General features: G+C 44.7%; 2 protein-coding genes across 5 annotated transcripts in view; both read left to right on the forward strand.

The window, feature by feature from the left end:
* coa6 (cytochrome c oxidase assembly factor 6) overlaps positions 1–10174 on the forward strand; it is a 189822-nt gene extending 179648 nt beyond the window's left edge. Inside the window, exon 4 of the transcript XR_012592632.1 lies at positions 10153–10174. The gene's annotated coding sequence lies outside the window, so the exon portion shown is untranslated. The remainder of the gene's footprint in view (positions 1–10152) is intronic.
* arid2 (AT-rich interactive domain 2) overlaps positions 1–26394 on the forward strand; it is a 43917-nt gene that overhangs the window by 14722 nt on the left and 2801 nt on the right. For 3 of the 4 annotated variants that reach the window (XM_074625353.1, XM_074625352.1, XM_074625355.1), the window contains 15 exons: positions 6301–6434; positions 12125–12343; positions 12456–12523; positions 14066–14135; positions 14372–14622; positions 15846–15942; positions 16873–17082; positions 17422–17586; positions 18906–18984; positions 19388–19522; positions 19737–19936; positions 20049–22402; positions 25734–25867; positions 25959–26097; positions 26218–26303. In XM_074625353.1, the coding sequence (XP_074481454.1) occupies positions 6301–6434; positions 12125–12343; positions 12456–12523; positions 14066–14135; positions 14372–14622; positions 15846–15942; positions 16873–17082; positions 17422–17586; positions 18906–18984; positions 19388–19522; positions 19737–19936; positions 20049–22402; positions 25734–25867; positions 25959–26097; positions 26218–26303 (4341 nt within the window). The remainder of the gene's footprint in view (positions 1–6300; positions 6435–12124; positions 12344–12455; positions 12524–14065; positions 14136–14371; positions 14623–15845; positions 15943–16872; positions 17083–17421; positions 17587–18905; positions 18985–19387; positions 19523–19736; positions 19937–20048; positions 22403–25733; positions 25868–25958; positions 26098–26217; positions 26304–26394) is intronic. The other variant, XM_074625354.1, reaches the window with a different exon arrangement.

The raw sequence follows: 26394 nt of genomic DNA on the forward strand, positions 1-26394 counted from the left end.
TTTTTTAAATGGTGTCGGACTGTTCAGCCCAGTCTCCAAGGTGATTTATTTTGTTTAATGGATGAAGAGTAGCCTATAGGCTGTTGGATGTTTCAGTAGAATTAGACTTTCACATTAAAGGTGCTTAATATGGGATTGGGAGCGTTTGTATTGCCTCTCAACGGTTCTCAACATGTCGACAGCGAGCCGGCGGCCTGCAGCTAACGCTGCTAAAAGTGCAAACAACGGCGAGTGCTGACAGTTTACAGTGTTTAACAAAATAGTTGTTTGCTGCCATATTAATGCTCTGGATATCAAATTTAGCACCTTTTTTAAAGGTTTAAAACCCAAATAATCTAAAAGGTGATTTTGTATTCTTTTTCGCAACGAATTCTTCCATGGTTGCATTTGCTGGAAACGGAGAGTGGGGACTCCTTTGCGCGAATATATCTGCAATCGCCGGTTATTGGGCTGAGAGTGGCCGGTTGGGAAGTTTTAACATATCGCCCAGCGCTATTGTCTGCTAGCATTTTCGTGTGAGACGAAATCTGTGTGTATATGAGGAGATTGTGTATAGATTGTATTGTATATATGAATATCGTCGCTAATGACATTCAACAATATTTTTGGCAAACCCCAGTATAGGACTGTGATATAGGCAAAAAAAAAAAAAAAACATTTTAAAGCTTGGGGACGATTCACAATTTTGTTTTTGTGCATAATGCATACGAGATAGCAAGAGCTAGCTAGCCACCTGGAGTCATGACATTTCCATGAACTGCGCTGGGTGGTGTAACCATTCACGTCACAGTTTGCAGGACTGTAGTGACTCAAGACAACTGATGTAGTCATCCATGTAAATTTTTGACTGAAAATACACTTTTTGTGCACGTTGACATTTTACTCTTGCAAAAACAAAACATCTAATTAATGTGATGCATCACCCAGCACTAACTTAGTGTATTTATTGAGCCTCGCACCTGACAAAAAAACCTGTTTATGATGAATGACACCATAAGGGAAATGGTGAAATCCAAAAAATAAACAGCAGCTGCAGATGGGGGGAGGGGTGATCGACTTTTAACGTCTTCCGACCACACGGTCGAGGCAAACGGTAGTAATTTAAAACAAGCACTTAGGGACAGGGTTGATATTTTGGGGGGAAAAGAAGGTGGATTCACTAACAAAAAAACTGGAGCTTTTTTTTCTAGAATTACGTAATATAAAATGGATAGTCCAGGTTAGAATATACATCAAGTATATTTCCATGGAGGTGGTGTTCGTTCACACTGAAAAGCAATCACACACAGAGTCCAACTTACTAAAAAGGAAAACATCTTTTCCTTGACATGCATCACCCATGTTGGTGGTGATCTGGAGGAACCGGTGTGAGCTTAGTTTGAACCCAGGAAATGCCGCTAACCACGGAGCCGCCGTGCCATTGAGATAGACACGGCTGATAACTGAAATGGTTGCACTTATATAAAAGGGTTGAGTTGTACTGGTAGCTTATATAGTTTTTGTGTGCTGTCCTTTTCCATTAGCATACATGCATTGACCACACAGGTGAAACAGACTCTTCCTTTGCACTTACGTGAGTCACAGGAATCCCATTTAGAGCACAGTGTCAGTACTGCAATGAAGTGAGGATATTCTGCCATGTCTTAGATATGAACAGTGTCTCCCAGAGGATTTTGTGAGTGCGGTGGGAGGGATGTTTTCTTTAGTGTATAATCACCTGAAAATAAGAATCATTGTGTTTTCGTTACCTTAGAATGAGACGTTTATAGCTACATACGGAGCGGGTCCTCTTCAGTGGCTGCCATGTTGCACCGCCATGTTTCTACAGTAGCCCAGAACGGACAAACCAAACTCGCCGCCACTTTCTCTCTCTCTCTCGCTTCACCACTCACTTCCCACCTACACACACACACACTCTAAGCACTTTACTCTTCCAACAACTGACTTTATAGAGGGGCCATTCGCGTTTTCATGTCGGCTACTGTAGCTCTCCAACACGCTTGGCGCACAGGAGAAGTTGTAATCTTCAGCCTCACCGCTAGATACCACCAGATCCTACACACTGATCCCTTAAGCAGCATCTTGAACTGTGGTATTACTACTTTCACTTAAGTACTTCTTCCACCGCTGCACAATTTCATCATTAACTCATTGGTTGTATATAGATATGAATGGTGATGACACGGCAAAAAAGTCACACCCACGAAGCATGATAAACAAGACGGGACCCGTGTTTCAAGATTGGTTGGGTATGTTGCCGACATCGCCACAGGCCCCTCCCCTGACACACTGAGGACAGTCCGCCAGGGAATAGGGAGAGAGAAGACAACAGTGTGCACTAAGTCCACGGCCTCCGGGAAGCGGAACACTTTCACCCATTCAAAGCCGAACTAGAGCCGATCGCGGAGGAAATGTGCCCGGTGACGGCCATCCCACCCTTTGAGAATTGTAAAATATTTCCAGTTGATTATGAAACTGTGGTGGGACAAAATAGACTATGGCGGGCCGCCACAGTCCAGGTAATTAACGGGAAACTGATGAATGCTGTCCAAGCTCTAGTGTGTCTGCTTTCGGGCAATGAATAGTCTGATAAGTAACCAATCCAGCTTTTACAGTATTTCCTCGATTGGCTCCACCTTCAGTAAACGGCCCCCTGATTATTGACAAAGCAAACCACCCTCAGTCTGTGTCGGACAGCCAGCTCTGTTGAAACCCAGCAAACATTTTCTGTACACAAATTGGCAGTCAGGTGGGTGTGTTTTGCATGTCTGCGTCCACATCCAGCAGGGGGCAATGGACTCCCACACACCGACACACTGACTGAGGGCATTTTGGGCAGCTGAGAGGAATCAAAGCCAGGAGTGTTTGCACTGGTGTGATCCGGATGACCGTAAATAACACAACACCTATGACATTGTGCAAATGCATGTCTATTCATACCTTCTTCTCATGCCGTGTCATTTTCCCACCATTTGTGTTATTATGGCGGGGAAACGTTGCCTCAGCATCAGCAGTGATAACACACGTTTCTCTAAACGGTTGTAGTAAAATGATGAAAGCCCGGTGGTTTCTGTTGCGTGCTACTCTAGGTGGGGGGGATTGATGTTCCTCTCATCATGCGTATATGAAAAAGGGGAAGTGCAGACATGAGCAGCTGCAGTCAAACCCCCCCTCCCTCCCTCCGTCGCTCCCATACCCCCACCCGTCTTTTACCCGCAGCCTTTCTCTTGCGTGTGCCCAGACGGCGGTTGATGACGCTGCAGTCGGGACCAGGGCCTGTCTCTCTCTCTCCCGCTCTCTCGCACTCCTCTCTCTCTCAACAAATGAAGGCTGAGTGTATTTATAGTCCGGCGTGTCACCCGGCAGCCAGCGGACGGGGGATTACCTCGGCCACGATGAACAAGCGGGGCATCATTCAGTAGCAGGCGCTCACACTCTCTCTCTCGCTCTCTCTCTCGCTCTCGCTCTCGCTCTCGCTCTCGCTCTCGCTCTCGCTCTCGCTCTCTCTTGCTCGCTCTGTGACTCACAGCCACACAGGCAGGGTTCACCACACTACAACTGCTGAGGTATTTAGCCGCGCGTGTGTTTTTGTTTGTCTGGCAGGTTTCTCCGCATTATTACGGGGTGTTTTTCAAATCCAAGAAAGCCTGGATCGGTTTTTGCATGCTCAAGGAAGATATTTTCTGCAAACTTCTCAAGAATGTGGGAATGATTACATTTCAAAATGACTTGTTTGCTGCTGCTGTTGGTGCTGCAGCCAGTTCCCTTGTTTCTACTAGAGGCTGTTGCACAGTTCAGATGAGAAGTGGTGTTGTTATAATCTCATTTACATACTTGTATTCAGAGTAGTTTGAACTAACCCTGACCTCTTGCACCACACCGACACGCCAAACTGAAGAGCTTGTTCAATCTGATATTTACTGATTCATTTTAAAAGTTTTAGGTCCACTCGTCCTCTAAAATATGTTATATATTTCTAAATATATCTTAGATTTTCAGCAGGTAACAGTCTGAAAGTAAATGTGGGATTTTAGAATTGAAATGCATGAAAATATGCACTGTTTTTTTGTGATGTTTTTTTTTTCCGATCCTATTTTTTCGGCCTCGGGACGACGGGAAGCTCTGATTAAAACTCATTCTTAAAGTACCAGTACTAATAAAATGGGGTCCCACACCTGTTTTAATGGCGGGGTATTGCGATACCTTTCTAGTATCGGCATTTCGTGCAACAACAAGGTGGGAGATGCATTTTCTGATGTGTCACATCTCACTCATGTCACTGACTAATGTTGCTCTATACGCTGCAGCGTCACTCGTCAGCCCTCTGTCATACAAAGACCTGCTTATCTCGTGCTCATTTTTAGCCTCACTTTTGTATGTAGATCACGCATCACTCAACACCTTTGAGCCTTTTGAAAGCACCGTGGGCTCGGTAGAAGTGATTTCCATGAGCTCTGTCAAGCTTGAAAACTCCTAAACTGGTAAAGCGAGGTGAAAAGCTCCCCGTGGAAGCTATCAAATTGCATTTTAGAATGAAACTTTTGAACTGTGTAATTTACACTGAATGTGCAGAGTAATAAAAAGGTCGGTCTCACCATTTGAGTTTCACTCATGTACACTGAAAACCTGAGCAGATTTATGTTTTACTCTGCAAGATACTCTCTTGATTTTATTTTTTTGGAATCTCTCCACTTTGTGTCTAAGTGCTTGTTTTTTCTTTCCAGTTCTGTTGATGCTGTTTGGGTGTCTCAGCCATGGTTGCTTGCTCTGCTCATGCTACACACACACACACACTTGTTCTTCAGTCTGTATTTGTTGTAGTTACATTGGAATCATTTAAATTCCTTAATCTGATAAGCCAGTTTGGCTTGAACAGTGGCTCGTTGTTCCAAAAAAAATCCACATTTGTGCTTTTATTGAACCCTAAGCAGTAAAGAAAGGAGTTTTTGGCTCCTAGTGCGGAGGTCACATTGAGTGTCCTGGTACAGTAAGCTACTCTGTGAAGTCAGATGAATGAACTTCCAATGTCATGTTTTATTTGCACGAGTGTGGGTTTTGCTGTTTCAGCAAACAGTCTCCTTGACAGTATGTCTGGGTGTAGAGCTTCTCTGTGATGGAACTTTCTGTAGTACGAATCCGTCGACTGCTTTGTATGGGTGGGACGATTCACCAATCTCCCGATTCGATAGTTGGGTGCGGATTCGATATGTATTGCGATCTTTGTTTACCTTTTTTAACACTAGACTATGGGGAAAAGTCGAATCATACACTTCTAGGGACTTTTACTTTGAAAAATATCTAAATTAATACATTAAAAATGTTTGAATTTCAATATGTACAGTATGTAGTCAGAGATGTCCTGAAGTCAAATATATCAGAAATTGTCAGGAATTATTTTTTAAGACATTTCCCTCACAAATTAGTGGTATTTTCTTTTTAATTTATAGGAGACATGTAATGTTTAATACTTCTGGTGAATATAATCCAATCAATCTTATTTCCATATATGTATTTTGTATATACAGTTCCCTTTGTTAACACCTTATTTTGAAAACCGGACGTAGTCGCACGTCCTCTAACTTTGCCAAGTCCGTCTCTAGCTCTCCCCGTCAGCTCCGTTCTCTTTATACATCCATGGTCGGCTCCATTGGGGCCGTTTGAATGCATTTAACATAAATGTCAGTATATGGGTGCTCTATAGTTGTAGCGTCGGCCCATTTGACCACGGAGATGAGAGTGACGGCCGGCTTGACCTCTCATGAGAATGAGTGAGTGAGATGACATGCCCCTCTATTCCCACATGTCCGCCAGCTACTTCCAGAACCTTTACTGCTAGATTATGCCAGAGTGTTGTGATCTCTAGCATAATTTCAGCACCATGACTTAAAGCTAAGGACAGAAAAACAAACGTCTGTCAAACCTGTATTCATTATCTCTGGGTTATCAAGATTGAGGTTGCACTGCAATCCTTTTCGGTATCAGTGACACTACCTTTATCAGCATTGTTTAGATATAACCGGCCTGTGGTACTTTGACATTTTTAGTTTCATGTTGTAAACTAGAGAAAGAATCTGTGGAGTCTTATCTCAAGAGTGAACGGATAGAAACTGTCGTCACTTACGTTTCAAAAGACTGTCAGTAGCTCTGTTAGGAGTTTGTACTCAGAAAGTATCAGAGAGAAACTTCAAGGCTTCTGTGCCAAATCTTGGAAAGAAAGTAAAGCATAAATTTCACAGCATTTACACCAGGCAAGTCTTGGCTCATCATCTGTGTTTTTTTTTTTTTCTTCTTCCTCCGCAGATACTTGGAGAAGTATGAGAAAGTCCACCACTTCGGCGAGGACGATGAAGAAGTGCAGCCGGGGAATCCCAAAGTCTCTCTTCCAATCGGTGCAATTCCCAGCTCTTATAACTACCAGCAACACATTGTATCAGGTAGGCAGAGACTCCGCTTCCTGTGCGCACCACGCTTACTATTCGGAGGCGTTCCTATTCTTTCTGTGTTCACTCTGTGTCTGTATCATGTTTCTATTTGCATACTTTCTTGTGAAGCTCGTCCCGTAAGCTCTTTCACTTTAATACTGGTGAAGGTGTGATTACAGCAAAGCATTGCTTCATCAGAGCTGTGTGTGAGCTTCATGGGAAACTGGTCAGCCCACAGGTCGAGCTTATGCATAGAAATGTGCCTCAACAATAGCTGTTTGTTTCAAGGGGTTTCTTGTGGGTTGAAGGCTCAGATAGCTTTAATGTCTCTAATAGTGTTATAAGAGGCAGAGTTTAGCAAATTTATATTTTTCATTTTGAGAACTGCCACTTCTATGCAGCGATCACAGACTGTGAAATATTGCTGTCAGCGTGTTTTCACTTTGACTCGGCGCTGATCTACTGTACGCACGAATCCCTTCTCCTCCAGTTTGACACTAAAAACGCCACTGTTTTTGTGGACTTAATTTAGTGTATTCTGTATGTTCTATTTGGCCCAGATGTCGAGCAAAAATTTGACTTCTGCAGAAGTCCAGGTCCGTCCTCTCCCACTCATTTTAACCTGTCGTTTACCTGTGTCCATCTCAACAAATGCCCGCACAGGCAGCCTGCGTTTTGGTTTGCTTGGAAACGGTCCGAGACCACCTATCGCAAGTGGTGTGGGTCCGGTTGTTTTTGTCCGTACCAGGGTACGATTACTGCGTTCACAACTGCCCAAACGAACCGCACCAGAGTTTAAATCAAACAGACTAAATGTTGGCTTGTGAAAGCGCCCTTAGAGGTGCTTGTAGGAGGACTTTGTTACCTTCAAGGCGTATTGAAGGAGGCCGGGTCACGCTTCATCAACGTGTCATATCTTTGAGGGGTACGACACATGCGCAGTAAAAATATTAACCCAAATAACAGACTTAAATGTATGCTACACTAGGTAGTGTAAAGACCCAGTGATCTGGATCGGTGTATCGATTCAATGATCCAATATCATCGATGCAAAATGAAAACACGGATACAAATCATCTTTAAGATTCTCCTTTATTTTGAAATTCCCATGGTCTGTGTCACCATTTCTGTCTAACAGTGCTTAAACATGAGAAATGTGGCACTCTTTTTATTAAAAGAATAGATTGTTTTTCATTTAAATGTCTGGAAGAACCCAGTGATAAATTTATACAATCATACTTTAGTTGCCTTTATGTGAGTTGATATAAATGTAACTGATTGTACTAAGTTTATTTAAAAGTCCTTGACTATTTGTTCCACCTGGTGTTCTTGGCACATCATCTCCATGGTGATCTTTATTCATGACGCACTGAGGTTCTCATATTACACCTGTGACACCAACTATTGAACGTCCTAATCACCTCATTGAGCTTTTTGCCTCAATAGTGCTTTCCACAAAAAGAAATAACTACTGCAAAGTTTAGAGACGGGCTGAGGGCCCCCGCCATAGCTGAGCTTCCTGCTGTTTGTCCAGTTCATGAGCCTGCGTACTCCTGTACTACACATTTATCGCTTTTATTCCACAGTGACTCATTTCATTCAGTATTCACCTTGCTAAGCGCTGCCTTGTTTGAGTCAAGGCTATGAAGCGTGCAAATGCATTGTCGATGCTTTTTTTTTTTTAGTTGCCTACGCACACCTAAGCGTCGACTACCGGTAATAATTTTTTAAAGCCGAGCATGCTGATGCTTTCATGATGAAAGAGCCGCCTCTGAGTAACCACATTATATTTCAAACTAAATGTTTTTGTGCAGCTGGCCAAGGCCAACCACTCCGTCTGTATTGTCGCGGTGAATGGGAGCTGTCCATTAGCCTCAGCGTTCTAGCGCCGAGGCCGCTCTCTGAGGTAATCGACTGCCCTGACAGCAGTTATTGATGAAGAGAAGGAGGAAGCACATGTTGGCTTTCCCCTCCACCTCAGTTTAGATTAGAGCCTCCAGCCTTTTAGTCGCAGGCTCTTTTCTCTAACAATCAGCCCCTCCGCCTGCTGAGCTAAGTGACTCCAAAACATGACCGGGGTGGGAAAAGGCCCAGACAAACAGTGGTGAACTCTGTCTGCGGTTTGTATCATTCACTACCCGGATGAGTCAGACCTTGAAGAACACAATGGTTTTCCCCTGGCAGTTGACTTTGCAACTCTTTTTGAAAGATTGTTATTGTTTTTTCTTTTGAGACTGGTTGTGAGTGATAATGCTTCAATAATGCTTTGCTTGTAGGGAGCGCTGGAGTGGATCTTTTTTAGCGATTTGAATATTTGCCGACAAGCCCAGGTGAACACACACATTGTCATACTAGGGATGAAACCAATATAAATATTTTACTCTTTTACGGTGCTATGGATAACATTCAGCTTCTAGATGTCACACTCTCCCTCCTCCACTCCATTGCATTCACTTCATAACAAGTCATTGCCAGGCACTTACCGTCAATCTCAGCCATTTATCCGTTTTTTTCCACACTATTTGACGACCCAGAGATACCACGTGATACCAACGTCATTTTACCAAGCCTCGTAATAAGTGGGAACCAAACGTCAGATATCTTCCACAGAGATAAATAAAACATTCATTTTGGACCCGCCAACATTTTTAAAATGATTAATTCACAAACAATTTTTTTTTTAGGAAAAGCCATACTTTTATATCCGACACCTTTCTATAAGGTCTGTGGATGTATTATTTAAAATATATATATATTCTAAATATATTAAATATTTGTTATCGATAAGACTTTTAAGTGTCAGAAAATACTTTAAAATGCCCTAGTGAAATGGCTTGTTTCATTTAAAGAAAACAAATGCTAATTTTCAGGTTCATACTTGTATTTTGGGTTTCTACTAGAACATGTTTACATGCCTTAATGTTAAAAAAAAACGTTAAATAATTTTTCTCATCCTGCCTGAATATACCTGCCTTCACTCTCTGGCTCTGTTTTAGTGCCTGTCTCTTTAAGAACCCCTCCTGAAAAAGCTCAGTCTGCTCTGATTGGCTTCTAATGTTGCACCTTTGCAAATTTAGTTATCATGCTGCAGGCGATATATATTCTAACGAGCCTGCATGTGACATAGGAAGGGAGCCAAATCTGAATGACTTGTCATCACAAATCACATGTTTTCTGGTCTAGACAGCCCACAAAAAAGTGACTGGGTTGTCTTGTTTCACAGTTTGTAGGTTTGGTAGGCAATCCAGATACCCAAAAGTATATGCACAGGCACTGAGAAAATAAATTTTTCATGATATAAGGGTGCTTTCACAAGCCAACATTTAGTCCACTTTGATTGAACTCTGATGCGGTTCGTTTGGGCAGTGGATCAAAACAACCGGTCTGAGACCGCTTGCGAGAGGCGTTCTCAGACTGTTTCCAAGCCAACCAAAACGCAGGCTGCCTGCGCGAGCATTTGATTTGAGATGGACATGCTGCTGGAGGCTGCATGGTCATTTGTCCACATGGACTGCCAAAAATCAACACAAAATGAAAGTCCCTTGTAGTAGCTGTGACCATATACAATGTAATGTGTCCGTGAAGACTGTGAAATAAATGTAATATGACTTACATAGTAATGTTACCTTTGAAAAGACATAGCATATCCCAACAGGAAATGGGGAAAGTTGACCAAGGTTTCTGCCGGCCTCCAAGCTTGCTCAACTGTTGCTGGAGCACAGAGCGAAAAAGGGGCAGGACTTGGGTTAGGGTCAATTGGAGTGTTTAGCAGCTTAAGAGCCAGATATTCCCTCAGGAGTTGTTTGGGGGGCCAAAAACGGATCCGCTTTCTGAATGACCTGAAACCTAGTTTGGCATTTCTGTACAGTACTAAATTTTCTTGTTACTCATCTTCTGACATATGCACTGATATCGATGCATCTGCAGTAAGCTAGTATATCTGCCTGGCTGATTTTATTGGTCTATTACGGTTTCCGTTAACTGAACTCTGTCTGTACCCCTGGCTCTGAATGTAAATGTGACTGTAATGCAGTAGGACAGGCAGGCTGAAACCGTGCTATGTTGGCTCGGCAGGCTCAATGATGGCTAATTATTTGACAGTAAATCTCTCACTGAGCTGTGGCCTTCCCCGTCGTCTTATCATGTTTTTGGTCGTAGGCCTGCAACGACGTTTAATCCGCTCTGCTCGTGAAGCCCTCTCTGTCAAATAGCAGTCCTCTCAACCACCTCTGTACAGCGCCGGCTCCCTGCAGGTGTTGGAGCATGAGCAGACACAGGCAGGGTTTCTGAATGGGAGCGGTTGCTGCTATAATAGCAAACTGGGGCTGAATCGCATTTGCCTGCACAAACCTTTTTTTCAGCATGGAAATCAAATTCACTCAGCGGGACTCCTCTCTGCTTTATGATTGGTTCCCAGAGGCAGCCGTCTACAAAAGAGCCTGCACCAAATTGAAATATCCACCGTATGGAAAAATGACACCTAGGCTCACAAATGATTGATGGCAGAAAATCCACCCATAGGAAGGGAGGAAAGGTGGCTCTTTGTTGACAAAATGATTGCACTTTCTCACACACATCATCTGTCATTGAGTTACATTCAAGTCAGGATTCTTTCTCCCCACACAGGGATCTCCGCTATTTAGGATTAGACCTCTTTTAATTATAAAAAAAAAAGGGGGAAAAAAGCCTATCATGGAGGTTGAGACAAAGACAAACACAATTAAAAGTTAGAGAACGCTCGTGTCAACTAATTTGAACTAAAGACGGCTTTCACTGAACAGCTTAATGCCCCATTTGGTTTGCTTAAACTCTGTTAAAGGAGAAATAAATCAAAGTTAAACTGGCTGAAGGTGTGCAGAGGCAGCAGTGAGTGAACAGACTAGGGCAAACAATGGTTTTTATTCTGCAGCTCTGTTGCTATATTCACATGATGCAATGGTGTCTTTTAAAACCCTCTACAGTGAGTGCTGTTTGCTCCATTTCTTCTCTGTGTCTCCTCCTCCAGAGATGAGCGCTTAAAGGTCAAATGCCACAACGGTGGTTTATGTTTCACATAATCAACATTATGCTGTAGACATTAAAGGGCAGTTCCATTATCTTGTTTTTTTTTAGATTTTTATATCATTCTGTAGCTTCCCAGTGGTGTTCCTTATTTATTCAAATCGAAACGTTCAAATTGTGGTGTGTGTGTCAAAATGCTATTTTCCCTTCAAGCCCTTCTAAAAACGTTTTCTCGCAAGACCTGACGTATGTTTCTGCTTGACGATGTGGCTACATGTACGGTATATATACATCCTTATAGTCAGTAGCAGACAGGGAGTACAGGCACGGAAGCTAAGCAAAACACTGTTGTGGATCTTGCGCGTTAGTTCAGATCCAAATGACACACAATAACACAACCAAACTAACCGATCGGTGCAGCGGTAGATCAGCAACTCCTGTGTTCTGTGAGGTAAAATTACTGTTTTTTTTAATGGAGTCTGGTGGCTTTAATGAGAGCGTAGATGATGGCTTCAGTTCCCCGTCAAAAAGGGATGTCTGGTGGCGAGGTATAGCGGTGAAACACTTAAGTGGGTGTACACCATTATATAGAGTCCTGTAGTAAGAAACAGGTTAAAGACATTTCTCTCACCTCACAGACGTTTAAATGCTAGATTTTATTATGGAATACGTAAAGTAACCCGTTTTCCTTTCTCTTCCAGACTATCTCCGCCAAAGCTATGGACTGTCGTCGGATTTCGTTCCGCCGTGCGACTACAACAAACTGGTGCTGTCTCTCCTTTCGGGCCTACCCAACGAAGTGGACTTCGCTGTCAACGTTTGCACTCTGCTCTCCAACGAGAGCAAGCACGCCATGCAGCTGGACAAGGACCCCAAACTGGTCACGTTGCTGCTGGCCCACGCCGGCGTCTTCGACGACTGTACGTTCCCCAGCCTCGTATTGTGCTCTTTATTTCTAATGTTGAACAGCGGGATAGAAAAGTCAAATAATGCTGAACTGATACTTTAACACTCTCTCTGTGTCTTTGGCAGCGCTAGGCAGCTTCTCCGGGGTATTCGGGATGGACTGGAAGGAGAAAACCTCCCGGGACTTTGTCAGGGTAAAGTAGAATAAAAGTCATTATTTGTGTGACATTTTTTTATGTCTTCTGCAAGTTTTCTGCTAAATATATGTCTCTTGGTTTGGCCACTATATATAGATATTAAATCCTGCTTTTACTAAGAAGCCACAGAGCATCTATTTCACCCTTTTACAGTGTGAAAATCTAGCGGTTACTCCTAACAGAGGAACCTCAGAGAGCAGTTTTCTCTGAGACGTCTTTAAATCAGAACGGAGGTCAATCCACTTTGATCTCACTCAATCTAAGAGGCACATATGGAAATAAAGTCATGACTCAGGAATAATGCAAATGTAGTATTTAATTTATCCTCAATCATGAGTGCATTTCCATGGCTGCTAGTCTGTAAGAGCAGTCAGAAGTCACAGTCAATAGGAATCCAGTGTCTTTCTCAGTGACACTTTAATTCAAAAGGTTTTGATCTGTGTTCGGGGGAAATGCTGGTCTTAATAGTATAGTGCAAGTTTTCATGATTATGGTTAAATATGTGTTTGAGTTCCCAAAGAATTAACAATACCGTGGTGCTAGTGGCAGATTAAAGAGGATCATCAAAGTGTACTGTGAAAACATAATGTGTAAAGCCTTTTGTGGCTCCAGAGGTTAGCTGTGGGAAGTCTGATAAATGTCCTCAAGTGACTGATCACTTGAGGACACAGCGTTGGTCGGAGCTGAAGACTACAAGTTTGAAAATGAAAAAAAAGGTGTGGAGTAGGGATGTCACGAGAACCGATACTTCTATACCAAGTCGATGCCAAAACTCTGAAAACTTGTTTTTCTACAGTTCCGCAGGTAATTAGGTAATTATCAGGTAATTTCCCTGATAATGTTACTTCGTAAACAACAAATCCATGTTGAAATAGTCAGAAGAAGAGCTAGTTAACGTTGGTTGCTAGCAGCCGGTGGGCAGCACAGTCGTGCACGGAGCTAACAGCTAACGTACGGAGGTGCTTTGTGTTGCATTATGATGCGTTCAAGCTCTATTCAGTAAAAATTAAAAAAGAAATATTGTAGAAATATTAGGCAAAGGTAAATTATAACGTTTTCATGATGTGTTCAAATGTCATCTTGTAAAATTAAGTTAATGGTTATGAAGGAGGGTCTGTTGAGGTACATGGGATTTATTGTTTTGTTTTTTACCGTGGTATCGAGAATCGTGGAATTTTACTGGTATTGGTATCAACTACTACATTTCTGGTGTCATGACATCCCTAGTGTGGAGTTACCTGACCTCTGTAGCCCGCTCCTCATCTCTGTTTGAGGCTAGAGGCCCCAGGCTACATTAGCCGGCACTAGCATAACACACCTGAATCTCTGACCAGACTGTTGGCGGTTGAGTTGCATCATGGGTAATGTAGGTTTTGAAAAGGAAGAAGAATATGTGGAATAACAAAGACAATATTTCTGGTTCTGTTGCGTCTATTTTGATAGTTTTTTAAATGGAGATTGATGAGTTAGTTCAGGTCTGTTATCTGTCGTATAGTTTGTTAACATGACAATTAACTTACTGTTGCTGTTCTTCTGCAGTTCTGGAAAGAGGTGGTGGAGGACGTTGAAGTCAGGGAGCTGATCTGGGACAAAAACAGCCCAGCACAAGGTAAACACGTTTGGTGCTAAAAGTCACAGAAAGCAATAAAAAGCTCCACTCCTGCATGCTCCCATTGTGTATTTATTGACACTTTAAAATGCTGCGACATGCACTGGTGCGCTTTGCTTTGTTGACTGTGATGAGATGTGTTCTGTTGTGTGTTTAAAACCCCTCTTTCGCCTTGGTACTACAAGTCCCAATACATGATTCTAACAAAATTAATAAAAAAAAAGTCGTCTTTGCAGATGGTACGTCGTGCCAGGAGCGATGGCAGAGCCTCTTCCACCCGCCGCGGAACTCGGGTATCAGTGACATGGAGGCCCAGCGGGTGCTGCAGGTCGCCGTTATCCTGCGGAACCTCTCCTTCGAGGAGGCCAATGTCAAGCTGCTGGCGGCCAACCGAACGTGCCTGCGCTTCCTTTTGCTCTGTGCCCACTGTAACCTCATCTCACTCCGACAGCTTGGACTTGACACGTTGGGCAACGTGGCTGCCGAGGTACGTCCGGTGATAACAGTTTGGGGCTCTCAGTCAAAACTCAATGCCAATTTTTTTTACAGAATAAAACATCTTCAAAGGAGCTACCTTTTTAAAAAAAAAAAAAAATAGATTTGGGTTAGTTCATTTAATGTAGTAAAAAGTGTGTGATGAGGGAGATTTGTTTCCAAATGTAGGTTACTGTGACATGTAAACGGTCTGGCCTTTAGCCATCATTTCTGCTCCAAAACCTGCTGAATTGGAGCAGTTCAGGTCACGTATGCTATCAGTTTCATTTGATGGGGAAAGAAAACCTTGTAAACTTAGAGGCTCTTTTTCTTTTCAGGCTTTCCCAAACCAAAAACACAATAGCAAAAGATGATGTTTTGACAATGTTTAATTTTCTGAACATACACAATGGTTAGTTACGTTAACAAGCTGGCTTTATCCTCTTCCAAAATCTGATGAATTAATAATTAAATATTCTGTTCTTACCTTTCACAATAAAAGCCCTAGACATACAATATTCTCAGGTGAATATTTCACATTTTTGTGTCATTTATTTGCCACGCCCCGGTGTGTAAAGGCCTCAAGTTTTACATATCTATTTAACCAAGGTGAACTGTCACATTTTCTAGCTGTCACAGACATGAATTGATTTCAAACCCCTCTCGTCTAACGTAGAATAAAAGTCTTTAATGTAGAAATGGGGCGAACGTTGAGAATGTTAGCGGCCGTCACAGTGAGTGAATACATTACATGGGCTCGCTTCAATTTTAATATCACATTTATTGGTGTGAGATGCATGTAGATGAGCCACATCTATTTTTAGAAACTGTAAGCGTAGGGTCCCCGATACAATCAGTTAAGTCTTTGATGCCATTAATTGGATGGTTGGGTTCAGATGTGATACTGCAACGCCTTCTGTTATAATATCAATACTACAAGAGTGCTCCTTTTTGGTTGCTTATAATGTTGTGACCAAGAACACAAATCATTAATGTTATGATGGAATTAGTGTAGTTTGGCTTTTGGCCAGCTTGCTGCTTTTAAATATAGTAATAATGAGGCATGCTTTTGTTTGATTCAGCCTCCGCCCCGGGGACTACAGATTGGGGATTAGCTAGTCTCATAGTCATAGGTGTTTAAATCTGAGAAGGAGTGTCCCTAGTATGTATAATAAATGTTGTAGTTGTTGCTGGATGGTGGGAATCGTTGAATTAATCTCGTCTGCTTTCTTGCAGCTTCAGCTGGATCCTGTTGACTTTCGGACGACTCATCTGATCTTTCACACCATCACCAAATGTTTGATGTCCAGGGACCGGTTTCTCAAAATGAGAGGTGAGTTTTCTGCGTGACGAGGCGCTTAACGTTTTTTTTTCTGCACCGAGCGCTGCATGTTTGGTCGCCGAGAGTTGAAAAATGTTCAGCTTTGGGTAAAATGCACTGCGTCACTGTCTCTCCGTCACTTTGTTTAAATAGCGGAGCTACTAATGTTAACGGAGGTGCCATTCACTTATTATTATGAGGCGTTCAAAGTCTGCTCAGGAAAAAGGACTATTGGGCGAAGGTAAATTACAACGTTATGATGCGTTCAAATGTAATCTCTTAAAATTAAGTTTTTGGCGAGAAACTTGAATAAATCCAGTTGTTTGAAGGAGATGTTTTCACATCAATATAAAATAGATATTAGAGAGGGAATTATGACCTTTTTAACTTCATAACAACTTTCCAAGATTTTTTTAATCAAAGCAAATATTTAAATATCCATAATCATTTCAATTGTGTGTTTTTATGCAAATACTATAGATGACAATAACAATAACAATAACACTACCCTCCCTCCCTCCACGGTGTAATTCGAACACTGTAATTTAACATGTATATAATGTTCTTTGTGCAAAATATATTGATCATTGAGTGACATCAGATCTAAGATGTTATTCCTCGCCGAGATGTTTCCTCGCCCACAAAATCTCATGAACCCACATGACCGGTGGGTCCGTCCTCTTCTCCCTACGTGCTTCAGCCTTCCCTTCATCCAGAGCAAGCCCTCTCTATCGAGCAAGCACTCTACCTTGTGCCAACATGTTTACTGCCGCGGATATTCCGTATCTTAGCAACCAGATGCAACCAAAGCATCTCAGCTGAAACAACGCTGCGCCTCCAAAGCGCTCTCAAGCTTTCAGAAGAGCGCCTGGCCTTATTGTAAGTATGCTGTATGAAGCATCTTAAGTTGAACGTGTATTTCTGTGTGTCCCTTTTTTTTAGCCATGGAAATCCTGGGCAACCTCAGCAAGGCCGAGGACAACGGCGTGCTCATCTGCGAGTACGTGGACCAGGACTCGTACAGGGAGGTAATAATGCTCCTCACCCTGCCTGACCTCATGCTCCTCATGGCCTCCTTGGAGGTGCTGTACCTGCTGGCCCAGCTCGGAGAGATACCCTGCAGCAAGATCGCCTCCGTCGACCACAGCATAGGTATGAATCCTCTACTGTCACATGTTTTAGTTTGGTTTTTTTAAACATACCATGCCGGTTTGATCTTTTTTATTTTGGTTCATTCTCCTTAATAAGTGAATCCAGAGCTTGTAATCTAGCGTCACATGGGCTTGGTAGAGTTTTGGTAACGTGTCTGCCTGCCAAGTTTTGTCACCCCCGTCATTCCATTCATGAATAACTGTCTCAAATGTTTTATTTCTACGTTCTGGTTCTCACCGCAGGAATGACACATTTCTTTGATCTGGTAAATGTCGCAAATGTGACCGCTTGTTTTTAACCACTTGTGTTTTCATTTTTTATCTCCTTTTCTCCGGTCAGACCTGTTAGTGCGGTTAGTATCGGTCGACCTTCACACGTTCGGACCCGATGCCCTGACAGCGGTGCGGTTGATCGAGCACCAGGCCAGCGCCGACCAGGCGGCCGAAGTTCGACCACAGCTGGTGGAGCAGGTGCCTGCGGCCGTGCAGGGAGCAGCAGCGCCTGGTGAGTGTCTGCTCGTTGGGGGAAAGCTGTGCCCCTTGATTAAAAACTTGTGACAAATCTTTTCTGCCTTAACAAGCGTTTATACACTCGGCCTCCTGCTAGGCAAACGGGGAAATTACTAGTAGAGTAAAATTACCTCGTTTTTATTTAGTGTTGCTTCGTGATTTCAGGTCAATTTTCACATTATTAAGGGAATTTGGAAGTGTATACTGCAGGTAATAAACATAGCTTTGGATTTGTTCTAAGCCATTACGGTCCACTGGAAATCTGTAATATACTGCATCTTCACCACAGTATTATATTTTAAAGCTATCCGAAACTTGATCTAGAATTGAGTTTTTCCAAATCATATATGTAGCTTTAAAAAAAACAAAAAAAAAAACACCTTTGTTTATTTTGACTGTGCCCAGACGCCAGGATGGTATGGGAGGGGCATTTCTATTGCATTCGCTTTACGGCACCGTTGTGATGAAAAGACAGCTGAACCGGAAGGCAAAGCTCTTGATCTACTTTCACCTATGGTTATGAGGGCTGGGTCATGACCAAAAGAACTAGATCGCGGGTACAAGCAAACAAAATGGGTTTTCTCAGGAGGGTAGCTGGCGTCTCCCTTAGAGATAGGGTGAGAAGCTCAGTCATCTGTGAGGGACTCGGCGTAGAGCCGCTACTCCTTTGCGTTGAAAGGAGCCAGCTGAGGTGGTTCGGGCATCTAGTAAGGATGCGCCTCCGTAGGGAGGTGTTCCAGGCACGACCAGCTGGGAGGAGGCCACGGGGAAGACCCAGGACTAGGTGGAGAGATTATATCCCCACCCTGGCCTGGGAACGCCTCGGGATCCCCCAGTCAGAGCTGGTTAATGTGGCCCGGGAAAGGGAAGTTTTGGGTCTCCTGCTGGAGCTGTTGCCCCAGCAAGTGTTTCAGCACCGAACAGTTAATTAATGACATTTCTTGGAATTGATTCAAGACCACCAAGAATATGAACACCTCTTTAGTTGTAATTATCTTTTGTCTGCCCATCATGATATAAACAAATGCAGATGTAAAAGCAGATTTTCCAATCTCCTCACTGCACCATTGAGTGTGTGTGATTTAACAGGTGTCCCTTGGTGGGAACTAAACCCAGCTAACCTTGGAGGTGTCATTCCTGTACAGTCAAGTGTACTCCACTGGACTGCAACAGTTATTAGTGTGCTGACATCTAGTGGACACCCTGGGGATTGCTACAAACTTTAAGTTGATTGAATCAACGGCATTCAGCATTAAATCAGTTATACAGAAGCATTCATGTTTGTTAAACCCGTCTTTGTTTTGTCTTTTTCAGTAACGAGGGTCGCGGTTCAATCCACTCAAACACCACCTGGTATTGTTGAACTAGATGGAGAAAAATTCACACTGCAGTGGTAAGATTCATTCATCTATAGATGGGAATTCTGATATGTGTGTTTGTGTGTATGTATATATATATATATATATACATATATCTATATATATATATATGTATATATATATATATATATATATATATATTAATAAAATTAAAACATAAATAAATAAAAATAGAAAAATAAAACGAAGAGCAGAATAATCACATAAACCACAGTATCGGCAAAATAATGAGTAATAATAATACATATATATTTTCAAACATGCATAAACAATCAGCAAAAAAGATCATAATATAGACATAAATATTCAGAGTCATAGACAAGTAGAAAAATACAGTTTAATGTCGTTTTGAGAGAAAACAAATTTTTCGTTGTACCGATCCCCCCCCCCCCTTATGTCTGTGTTTTGTCTCTCCAGGCTAAACGCACACTTTGAGACGAACGCCGAGGGCTCTGTGTCTCGATCAGATATGTACTCGGAGTACCTGGCCACCTGCAGTAAAATGGGACGAAGCAACATCTTGAACTCTACCGGCTTCCTCAAATGTCTGCGGTCAGTCCCGTTTCCTTCCCCCGTCTGACGCTTTTATGTTTACGCAGAGCAACGATGTGTTTACCCTGATTGTTTTCTCCTTTTACTGCACAGCAGTTACCTTTTGTAGAGCAGCTCTAACAACACACAGCTGTTTTAATAGTGTTAATGATAGATAAGATACCAGTGAGTATTTCCCTTTGTGATGAACCCGTGTCTCCTCCCACCACCGCAGGACCGTGTTTCCCAGCCACACAATGCGACGGCAAGAGGAGCCCAAGGCCAACGGGCAGGTTCAGATCCTCCTGGTCGGGCTGAGGCGCCGGTCAATCCCACTGCCCATCCAGCTGTACTACCAGCAGCCTCAGCAGCAGAATCCGGCAGCAGTTGCGACACCTCCAGCAGCGCCTGGAGACCCTCAGGCCCCGCCTCCAGGTACAAATAGTAGAATTGATCATGTTTTTTGAAATGCATCAGATTTTGTTTAGTCACCTAAGATGCTGCCTAGGATCTGAACAGTTCTGTTTGTGTGTTAATGTGTGACCAGGCTTACCTCTCGGGCCTCCCGGTCTTGGACCCCAGTTTGTCCGGGTCATGGGCCCCAGCACCACTGGTTCCGCCCCACCCATGGCCACGACTGCACAGGAGTATCCTCACTCAAGCCACCCGACTGTTCCCCGTCACCCGGCGGCCCCGCAGGTGTCTCCACAGTTACCGCCGAATCCTCTGGCGGCAGCGCTGCAGCAGCAACAGGTCCGACCCGGTCTGGTGGTGCAGATTCCGACGTCGGCGACGGCCACCCAGAACCACAGCCCCCAGAACCCCGCCGCTGCTCTGCAACACTCCATGGGGACGCCCGTCACGCTATTTCAGCAGGTACCGCAGGGCCACATCCTCACCGCCAGGGTGCAAGGCGTGTGCCCCCCGATCGCCCAGCACCCGGCCCTGCCTCAAACCCCTCCTCTGTCTGGAGCCCACCAGGTGGAGCCTCAATGTGCGGCGGCGACGTCCTCTTCTTCCATCCAGGCGGGTGGTCCGGTGTTGAGTATCGCGGGCGTGGCCCAGGGGTCACGCGTCACATTTCAGAATATCGCCCCCAAACCAGCGCCAAACCAGTCGGGCGGACCGACCGCCACGATAGCCACTCCCAACCAGCAGCCTCAGCAGCAGGCGCAGAGTGTCGTAATAGTCAGCCCCAACCCCCAGCCGAGCTCGGGCTACAGCCCCGCCATACACCAGATCGTTCTTGCCAACCCCTCCGCCATTCCCGGCGCCCAGACTATTCAGATAGCAGGGCAGCCCGGAGCTGCTTCCAGCCCCTGCCCGCCCCCCGCGTCTCACTCCAGCACCCAGCCCAATCAAACTGTCAGCCACGCACTGTCCATGAAACGGCACCACCAACAGCAGCATCAACAACCGCTCCAACTTATCTCCCAACCTCCTCCCTCTCAGCCTACCTCCACCGAGTCCAGCTTGATCAAACAGCTACTGCTTCCAAAGCGAGGGCCTTCTACCCCGGGGGGGAAGCTCATCCTACCCGCTCCACAGGTGCCCCCTCCCAACAGCACGCTATCCCCCAGTCCGCAGGTCATCTACCAGACGAGCTACACCACCCAGAACCCCTCTCCTCAGCCTCAGCAGCTCAATGTCCAGCTGGTTCCTGGTCAGCTTCCTGCTGCAGGAGCCCCGGCCCTCCAGACAGTGCAGCTGTTGCCGGGCCAGCTCATTTCCACAAGTAGCTCAGGGGCGGCTACCATCATCCAGGGCCCCACGGCAGCTGGACAAGTCACGTTCACCGTGGTCCCCAACACTGGCTTCACCACCTCTACCGCTGCTGTTGTGAGCCAGGGTGCCGTGGCTCCGGGAGTTCCCCCTCCTCAGTTCTCTACTGCAGCGCCCCACCACGCTGCTGCAGCTCCACCACCGCCACCTCCACCACCACTGCCGGCTCCCCTCAGAGGAGACAAGATCATTTGTCAAAAGGAAGAGGAGGCCAAGGACGCCACGGGGCTGCACATCCACGAGAGAAAAATAGAGGTGATGGAGAACTCGTCTTTGGCGGAAGGAGACTCCAACGGCAAAACCAGTAATGGCGATGTCGCGGCGGGTGCCAAGCTGCTAAACGGTCGGAAGTGCATGGAGTCTAATCTACCTCCATACCACTCAGGGAACAGCCAGGGGGCGCTCAACGGCCCGGCTACGGAGGGTCACCCTGCGAATGGGAAGCAGGCCCTCTCCCCCAGCCTGAACACCCCCCTGGAGGGCAACCCCGACCCCAAAAAGACTCTAGTCAACGGGGTGTGTGACTTTGATCGGGGTGACGGCGGTGGCAACTTAAACAAAAACATTCCAAATCACATTGCTTCCAAACAGTACTTGGGGAACGGGGAGGTGGGCCCTTCTGAGAGGAGTCACGGGTCAGACCCCCCTCTTCCCAGTCCTCCTCCCCCCCAGCAGGACACTGCCAAAGCCCAGCAGGCCGAGCGCCTGGCTAACGGACCCCAGGCAGTCGGCAACAGGCCTCCCTCGGAACTAACCAATGGACCTATGGGGCCGGCCTTTGCCACGCCCGTGCTTAGACAGCAACTGCTCCCCCACTCCCCCCTCCCCCCCACCGTCACTGTTACCTCCCAGAGTCCCGCAAACGGAGTGGCCTCCGAGCCCCGAGGTCTCAAGAGGCCGGCCGAGAACGAGGACCGCAGCGCGGCGGCGGTGTCCTCGGGGATCCCCAACAAAGTGGGGGTGCGGATCATCACCATCAGCGACCCCAACAACGCCGGCAGCACCGCCACCATGGTGGCGGTGCCAGCGGGAACAGACCCAAGCACAGTAGCCAAAGTAGCAATAGAGAACGCCACTCAGCAGAGGAACTGCTCGCCCACACTGGCAGCTGGCTCGACGGTGAGTCATTGGAGGGGTTAGTCTTGCAGTAAGCCATGTTTATCATGTCTGCTAGTAGTGTGACTGAATGTCAGGGCTGTCACTAAATGTGTCTGCATGTCTGTGACAGACACACAAGGGTGAGTATTTGCAAGTCATGGATGTTGTCTGTGGCTATGTTTGTGTGTCTAATTTACCACCTACTGTTTTGGTTAAGGGTATCCTATGGTATTTACATTCACTAGAACACATATGTTCCCTTCAGTCTAGCAGACATGTAAGAGGCATCTCCGTTTTAATTCTTTATTCATGATTTGAATATATTTTTTCTTGCATAATTTCAAATCCCTCTTCTGGAGGTGAATGTAGCCAGCCTGACATGTGTACACACAAACTGTAGCACATACTCTTTGCAATTTTTAGGATGGCTAATGTAGTCAGCTGTAATCTGCTTATTTTTGACTGAGGGAAAAAATCTATTAATGCACATTTAAACAACTCAATTTACGCGACGTTAAGGCCCAGACACACCACGCCGACGTCAAAGAACTAACAGTGATTAAGGCCGACTGTTGCATCGCCCCACGTCGCGTTCGTCTTGGCCGACAAGTTACATTGGAACATGCCGCAAAGACTTACAGCAGACCAGTTGGCACTTACATTCTGTGCCTGTCTGTATTCATCATTCAAAGAAAGAGAAACCAGAAGACCGAGGAAGGCAGATATTCAAGCCGTTATGATATGTACATGAAGTAGAGCGGCGCTTGCCGACCCTTTCCACACCACTCGCCACTTAGCTTCATTCCAGATGGCCGTGTTGTTGTGAAAATATCCGATCAGATGAAGATGAAGATGAAAAATGAGAAGAGCCTTCTGTGTTTTTCGTCTTGACTTTACTCGTTGGCTCGCTTTCCTCACGTCAGCCAATCAGAGAGGTTTCTCTCGGCCAATTCAACATGCTGAATCGGCCGAAAAACCTCCGACTCGGGCAGGCTAAAGCCGACGATGCGGGACACACCGCAAAAACTAGGTCGACAGACGCTCACCAACGGCCCCAAATTGTCGGATGGGCGGCCGTCGGCTTGGTGTGTCAGCGCCTTTAGACATGTTACAAATTGTTCTAAAACAGAGTTCAGCTGTAGCAGCTGGAAGCTGTAGTTTGTAGACTTGTTTTGTGGTCTTTGTAACGTGATTCAAGATGCTATGACCTCAGATTCTTTCGCCAAGAAAGAGCAGAACCAGCTCTTTGGTTTCTCCATTCACTGCCTCCCTCTGTCTGAATGAATTGCTAATGTCTTTGGCTGTGGAACAGAATGAAGTTAAACCTGCAGAGAGGCCGTCGAGAATACAGCAACAAAAGCCAGGAAGGGCCATTGGCAGTCATTTTGGCATTTTAGCACTGAGCAAAGATTACAGAAAGACCTTTGTTTTTGTTTGTTCGGGCACCAATCCTTGAGATTGTTTTTATTTCATGTCTGTGAGATGCCAAAACGGACACTAAAACGAGCATCATGGGTAAAACATTACACCATGCTTATAGCATGCTGTGTGTTTTCCTGTAGGAGCTGTGTTTAGATGAGAAACTTTACAGGGTTTCTTTTCTAACACGATTCCAGTATTTGATGCTGAAACACACCGTTATGTAACTCAATTGAAGCGGCACATTATGCTCTAAGATTTGTAATGTTCTAAAATCAGACAATACCTTTGAATTACAAATGTTGTGCAGTTAGGAAAAGGGACTTGTTTGGCACTCAAATTGCTGTCTGTCCGTGTAGGAGATGGAAGGAAAAGTCTGATTTGGTTCAGGGCTCATTAAGACGCTGGCACAGTGTGTGTTTACTGCAGTCTGCAGGTTGAGTAGAATAATGTTTCTCATTACAATATATAGCCACTACTTTGATTTCAGATTACAGCATAGTCTGGTATGCTACAGTAGTCTATTACTGCATCAATGTCATGATGCCGGCTGATAACCGCTGTGTCAAAATTCAGAATTTTGTCAGCTTGGTGGTGTTGGACCCGGGCTGTCCACATGGATATGGAGTAGCCAGCCGATGGGGAAAAGAAGTGACCCCTGGCACATTCTAATGCCGTTGTTCCATCATATAAACTGATCTGAATTCGAATGAGTTTGCCAGCCTGATGTGGTGGGCTGGACTGATGCAGACATACAGGCATGTTTCTCTATCATCATGCTCGCGTTGTTTTGAAGCGGAGGCTAGTGGTCGTAAAATGTACACGTAAAGCAAATCGCAACTTGTTGATCAAAACTATTTGAGTCGAGTGATTCACATATTTTGTTATTTTACTGTTATTTTTGTCAAATGTTTATTTTATAAATTATTTAAAACACAACCAATACATAGGCTAGATAAGACATGGGATTAAAAACAAAATTTGTATAGCTCTCTTTTTTCACCAAACTTTTTTTTGCATTTGGGTCTGCTCCCACACTACTTAAGTGTTTTTATTACGGAGAAAAAATTGTGGACAGTATTCACTGTGTTCACAGGACCTCTCTGTGCTCTCTGTCCCAAAAGCCCGGACAAAAATTGGGGAAAGGGCTTTTGCATATTCTGCACCCTCAGCCTGGAATCTGCTCCAAATGATTTGAAAATCAAGGAGCTGTTATCATTAAACATTTTTAAATCTAAAATTAAGGCTTAAGAAGCAGACTCTATGGCATGCCAATGTTTTTAGCTGCCTTTGTTGTACAGCTGACTCCCGCAAAAGTTCATTTTTGTCCCCCTTTGTCTTCAGATAGTTCTCTTTTAATGCAAATTTTAGTATTTTTAGTGTTTGTGAACTGTATTTTTGTATCTCTGTGTCTGCAACTTTGTGTCCTTGCTGCTGACTGTCTTGGCCAGGACTCAATACCAGCAAATATGCATTTATTGGGGGCGCCGGTTAGCTCACCGGGTAGAGCGGGCGCCCCATGTATAGGCGGCCCAGGGTTCGAATCCGACCTATGGCCCTTTCTGCATTGTCATCCCCTCTCTCTCCCCATTTCACCACTATCACTCTCAATAAAAGGCACAAAAAAATGATCTAAAAAAAAAAAAAAAATATGCATATATTGCACATCACTTGTGAGTTAATGTTTGGAGGTTAAGAAGGTGAGGCCAGTTAAGACCATGTGGCTCTCTCCGATACCCACCTCCTATAGCAAAGCAGCTGAGAGAGCAACTTCTGCCACTAGAGAGGCTTGGGTTACATCTCAGCCGACAAGTAGAGTTTGGGGACGATTGCAGCTGGTGAATATTTAGAAGTCCTTTTATTTTGTAACCAAAAGTCACTTGATGATGTCTCCATTTATTTTTTATTAATTCATATATATTTTTTCCAACAGCCTACAGTTACCCCGCCCCCTGTATCCCAGCCTGCTCCTCACCTCTCAGCACAGCAAAGCCCCGCAGCAGCACCGCCAGAGCAGACCAGGAAAGCAGGGCAGAACTTCAAGTGTCTGTGGCAGTCCTGTAAACGGTACGTGTCGGACGCGGACGTTCGCAATTCAACCTCAGCCTAAGCCGCTGTTGAGCTCTGCTGATTTTAATTCTTTCTTCTTCTTCTCCAGGTGGTTCGAAACGCCGTCTCGGGTGTTTTACCACGCGGCGACGCAACACGGTGGAAAAGGTGTATATGGAGGCCACTGTCAATGGGAGGGGTGTGAACCTTTTCCTCGGCAGAGACTGTCCTTCATCACGCATCTACAGGTGAGACTCCCTCCAGTGTTTTGTTGCTCAGTGTTTTTCTTAATGCACTTTTTTTTTATAGTACCATCAACAACGATAAGTTGTATTTATCTAAATAGTTTCCACTCTTTTCTTTTCCAGGATAAGCACTGTTCTCGAGAGGCTTTGCTGGCTGGACTCAAGCTAGAGGAGCAGCAGGCGCAAAGTCCCAATCAGACTTCTTCCCAGTACATACACCTTTCTTTATTCAGTATTCATTTTGATGCATGATTGATGCCTGAAACTACACTTTATTCTTCTGGGTTGATTTCATTTGGG

Source organism: Sebastes fasciatus, chromosome 23, assembly GCF_043250625.1.
Source record: "Sebastes fasciatus isolate fSebFas1 chromosome 23, fSebFas1.pri, whole genome shotgun sequence".
Taxonomy (NCBI): Eukaryota; Metazoa; Chordata; class Actinopteri; order Perciformes; family Sebastidae; genus Sebastes; species Sebastes fasciatus.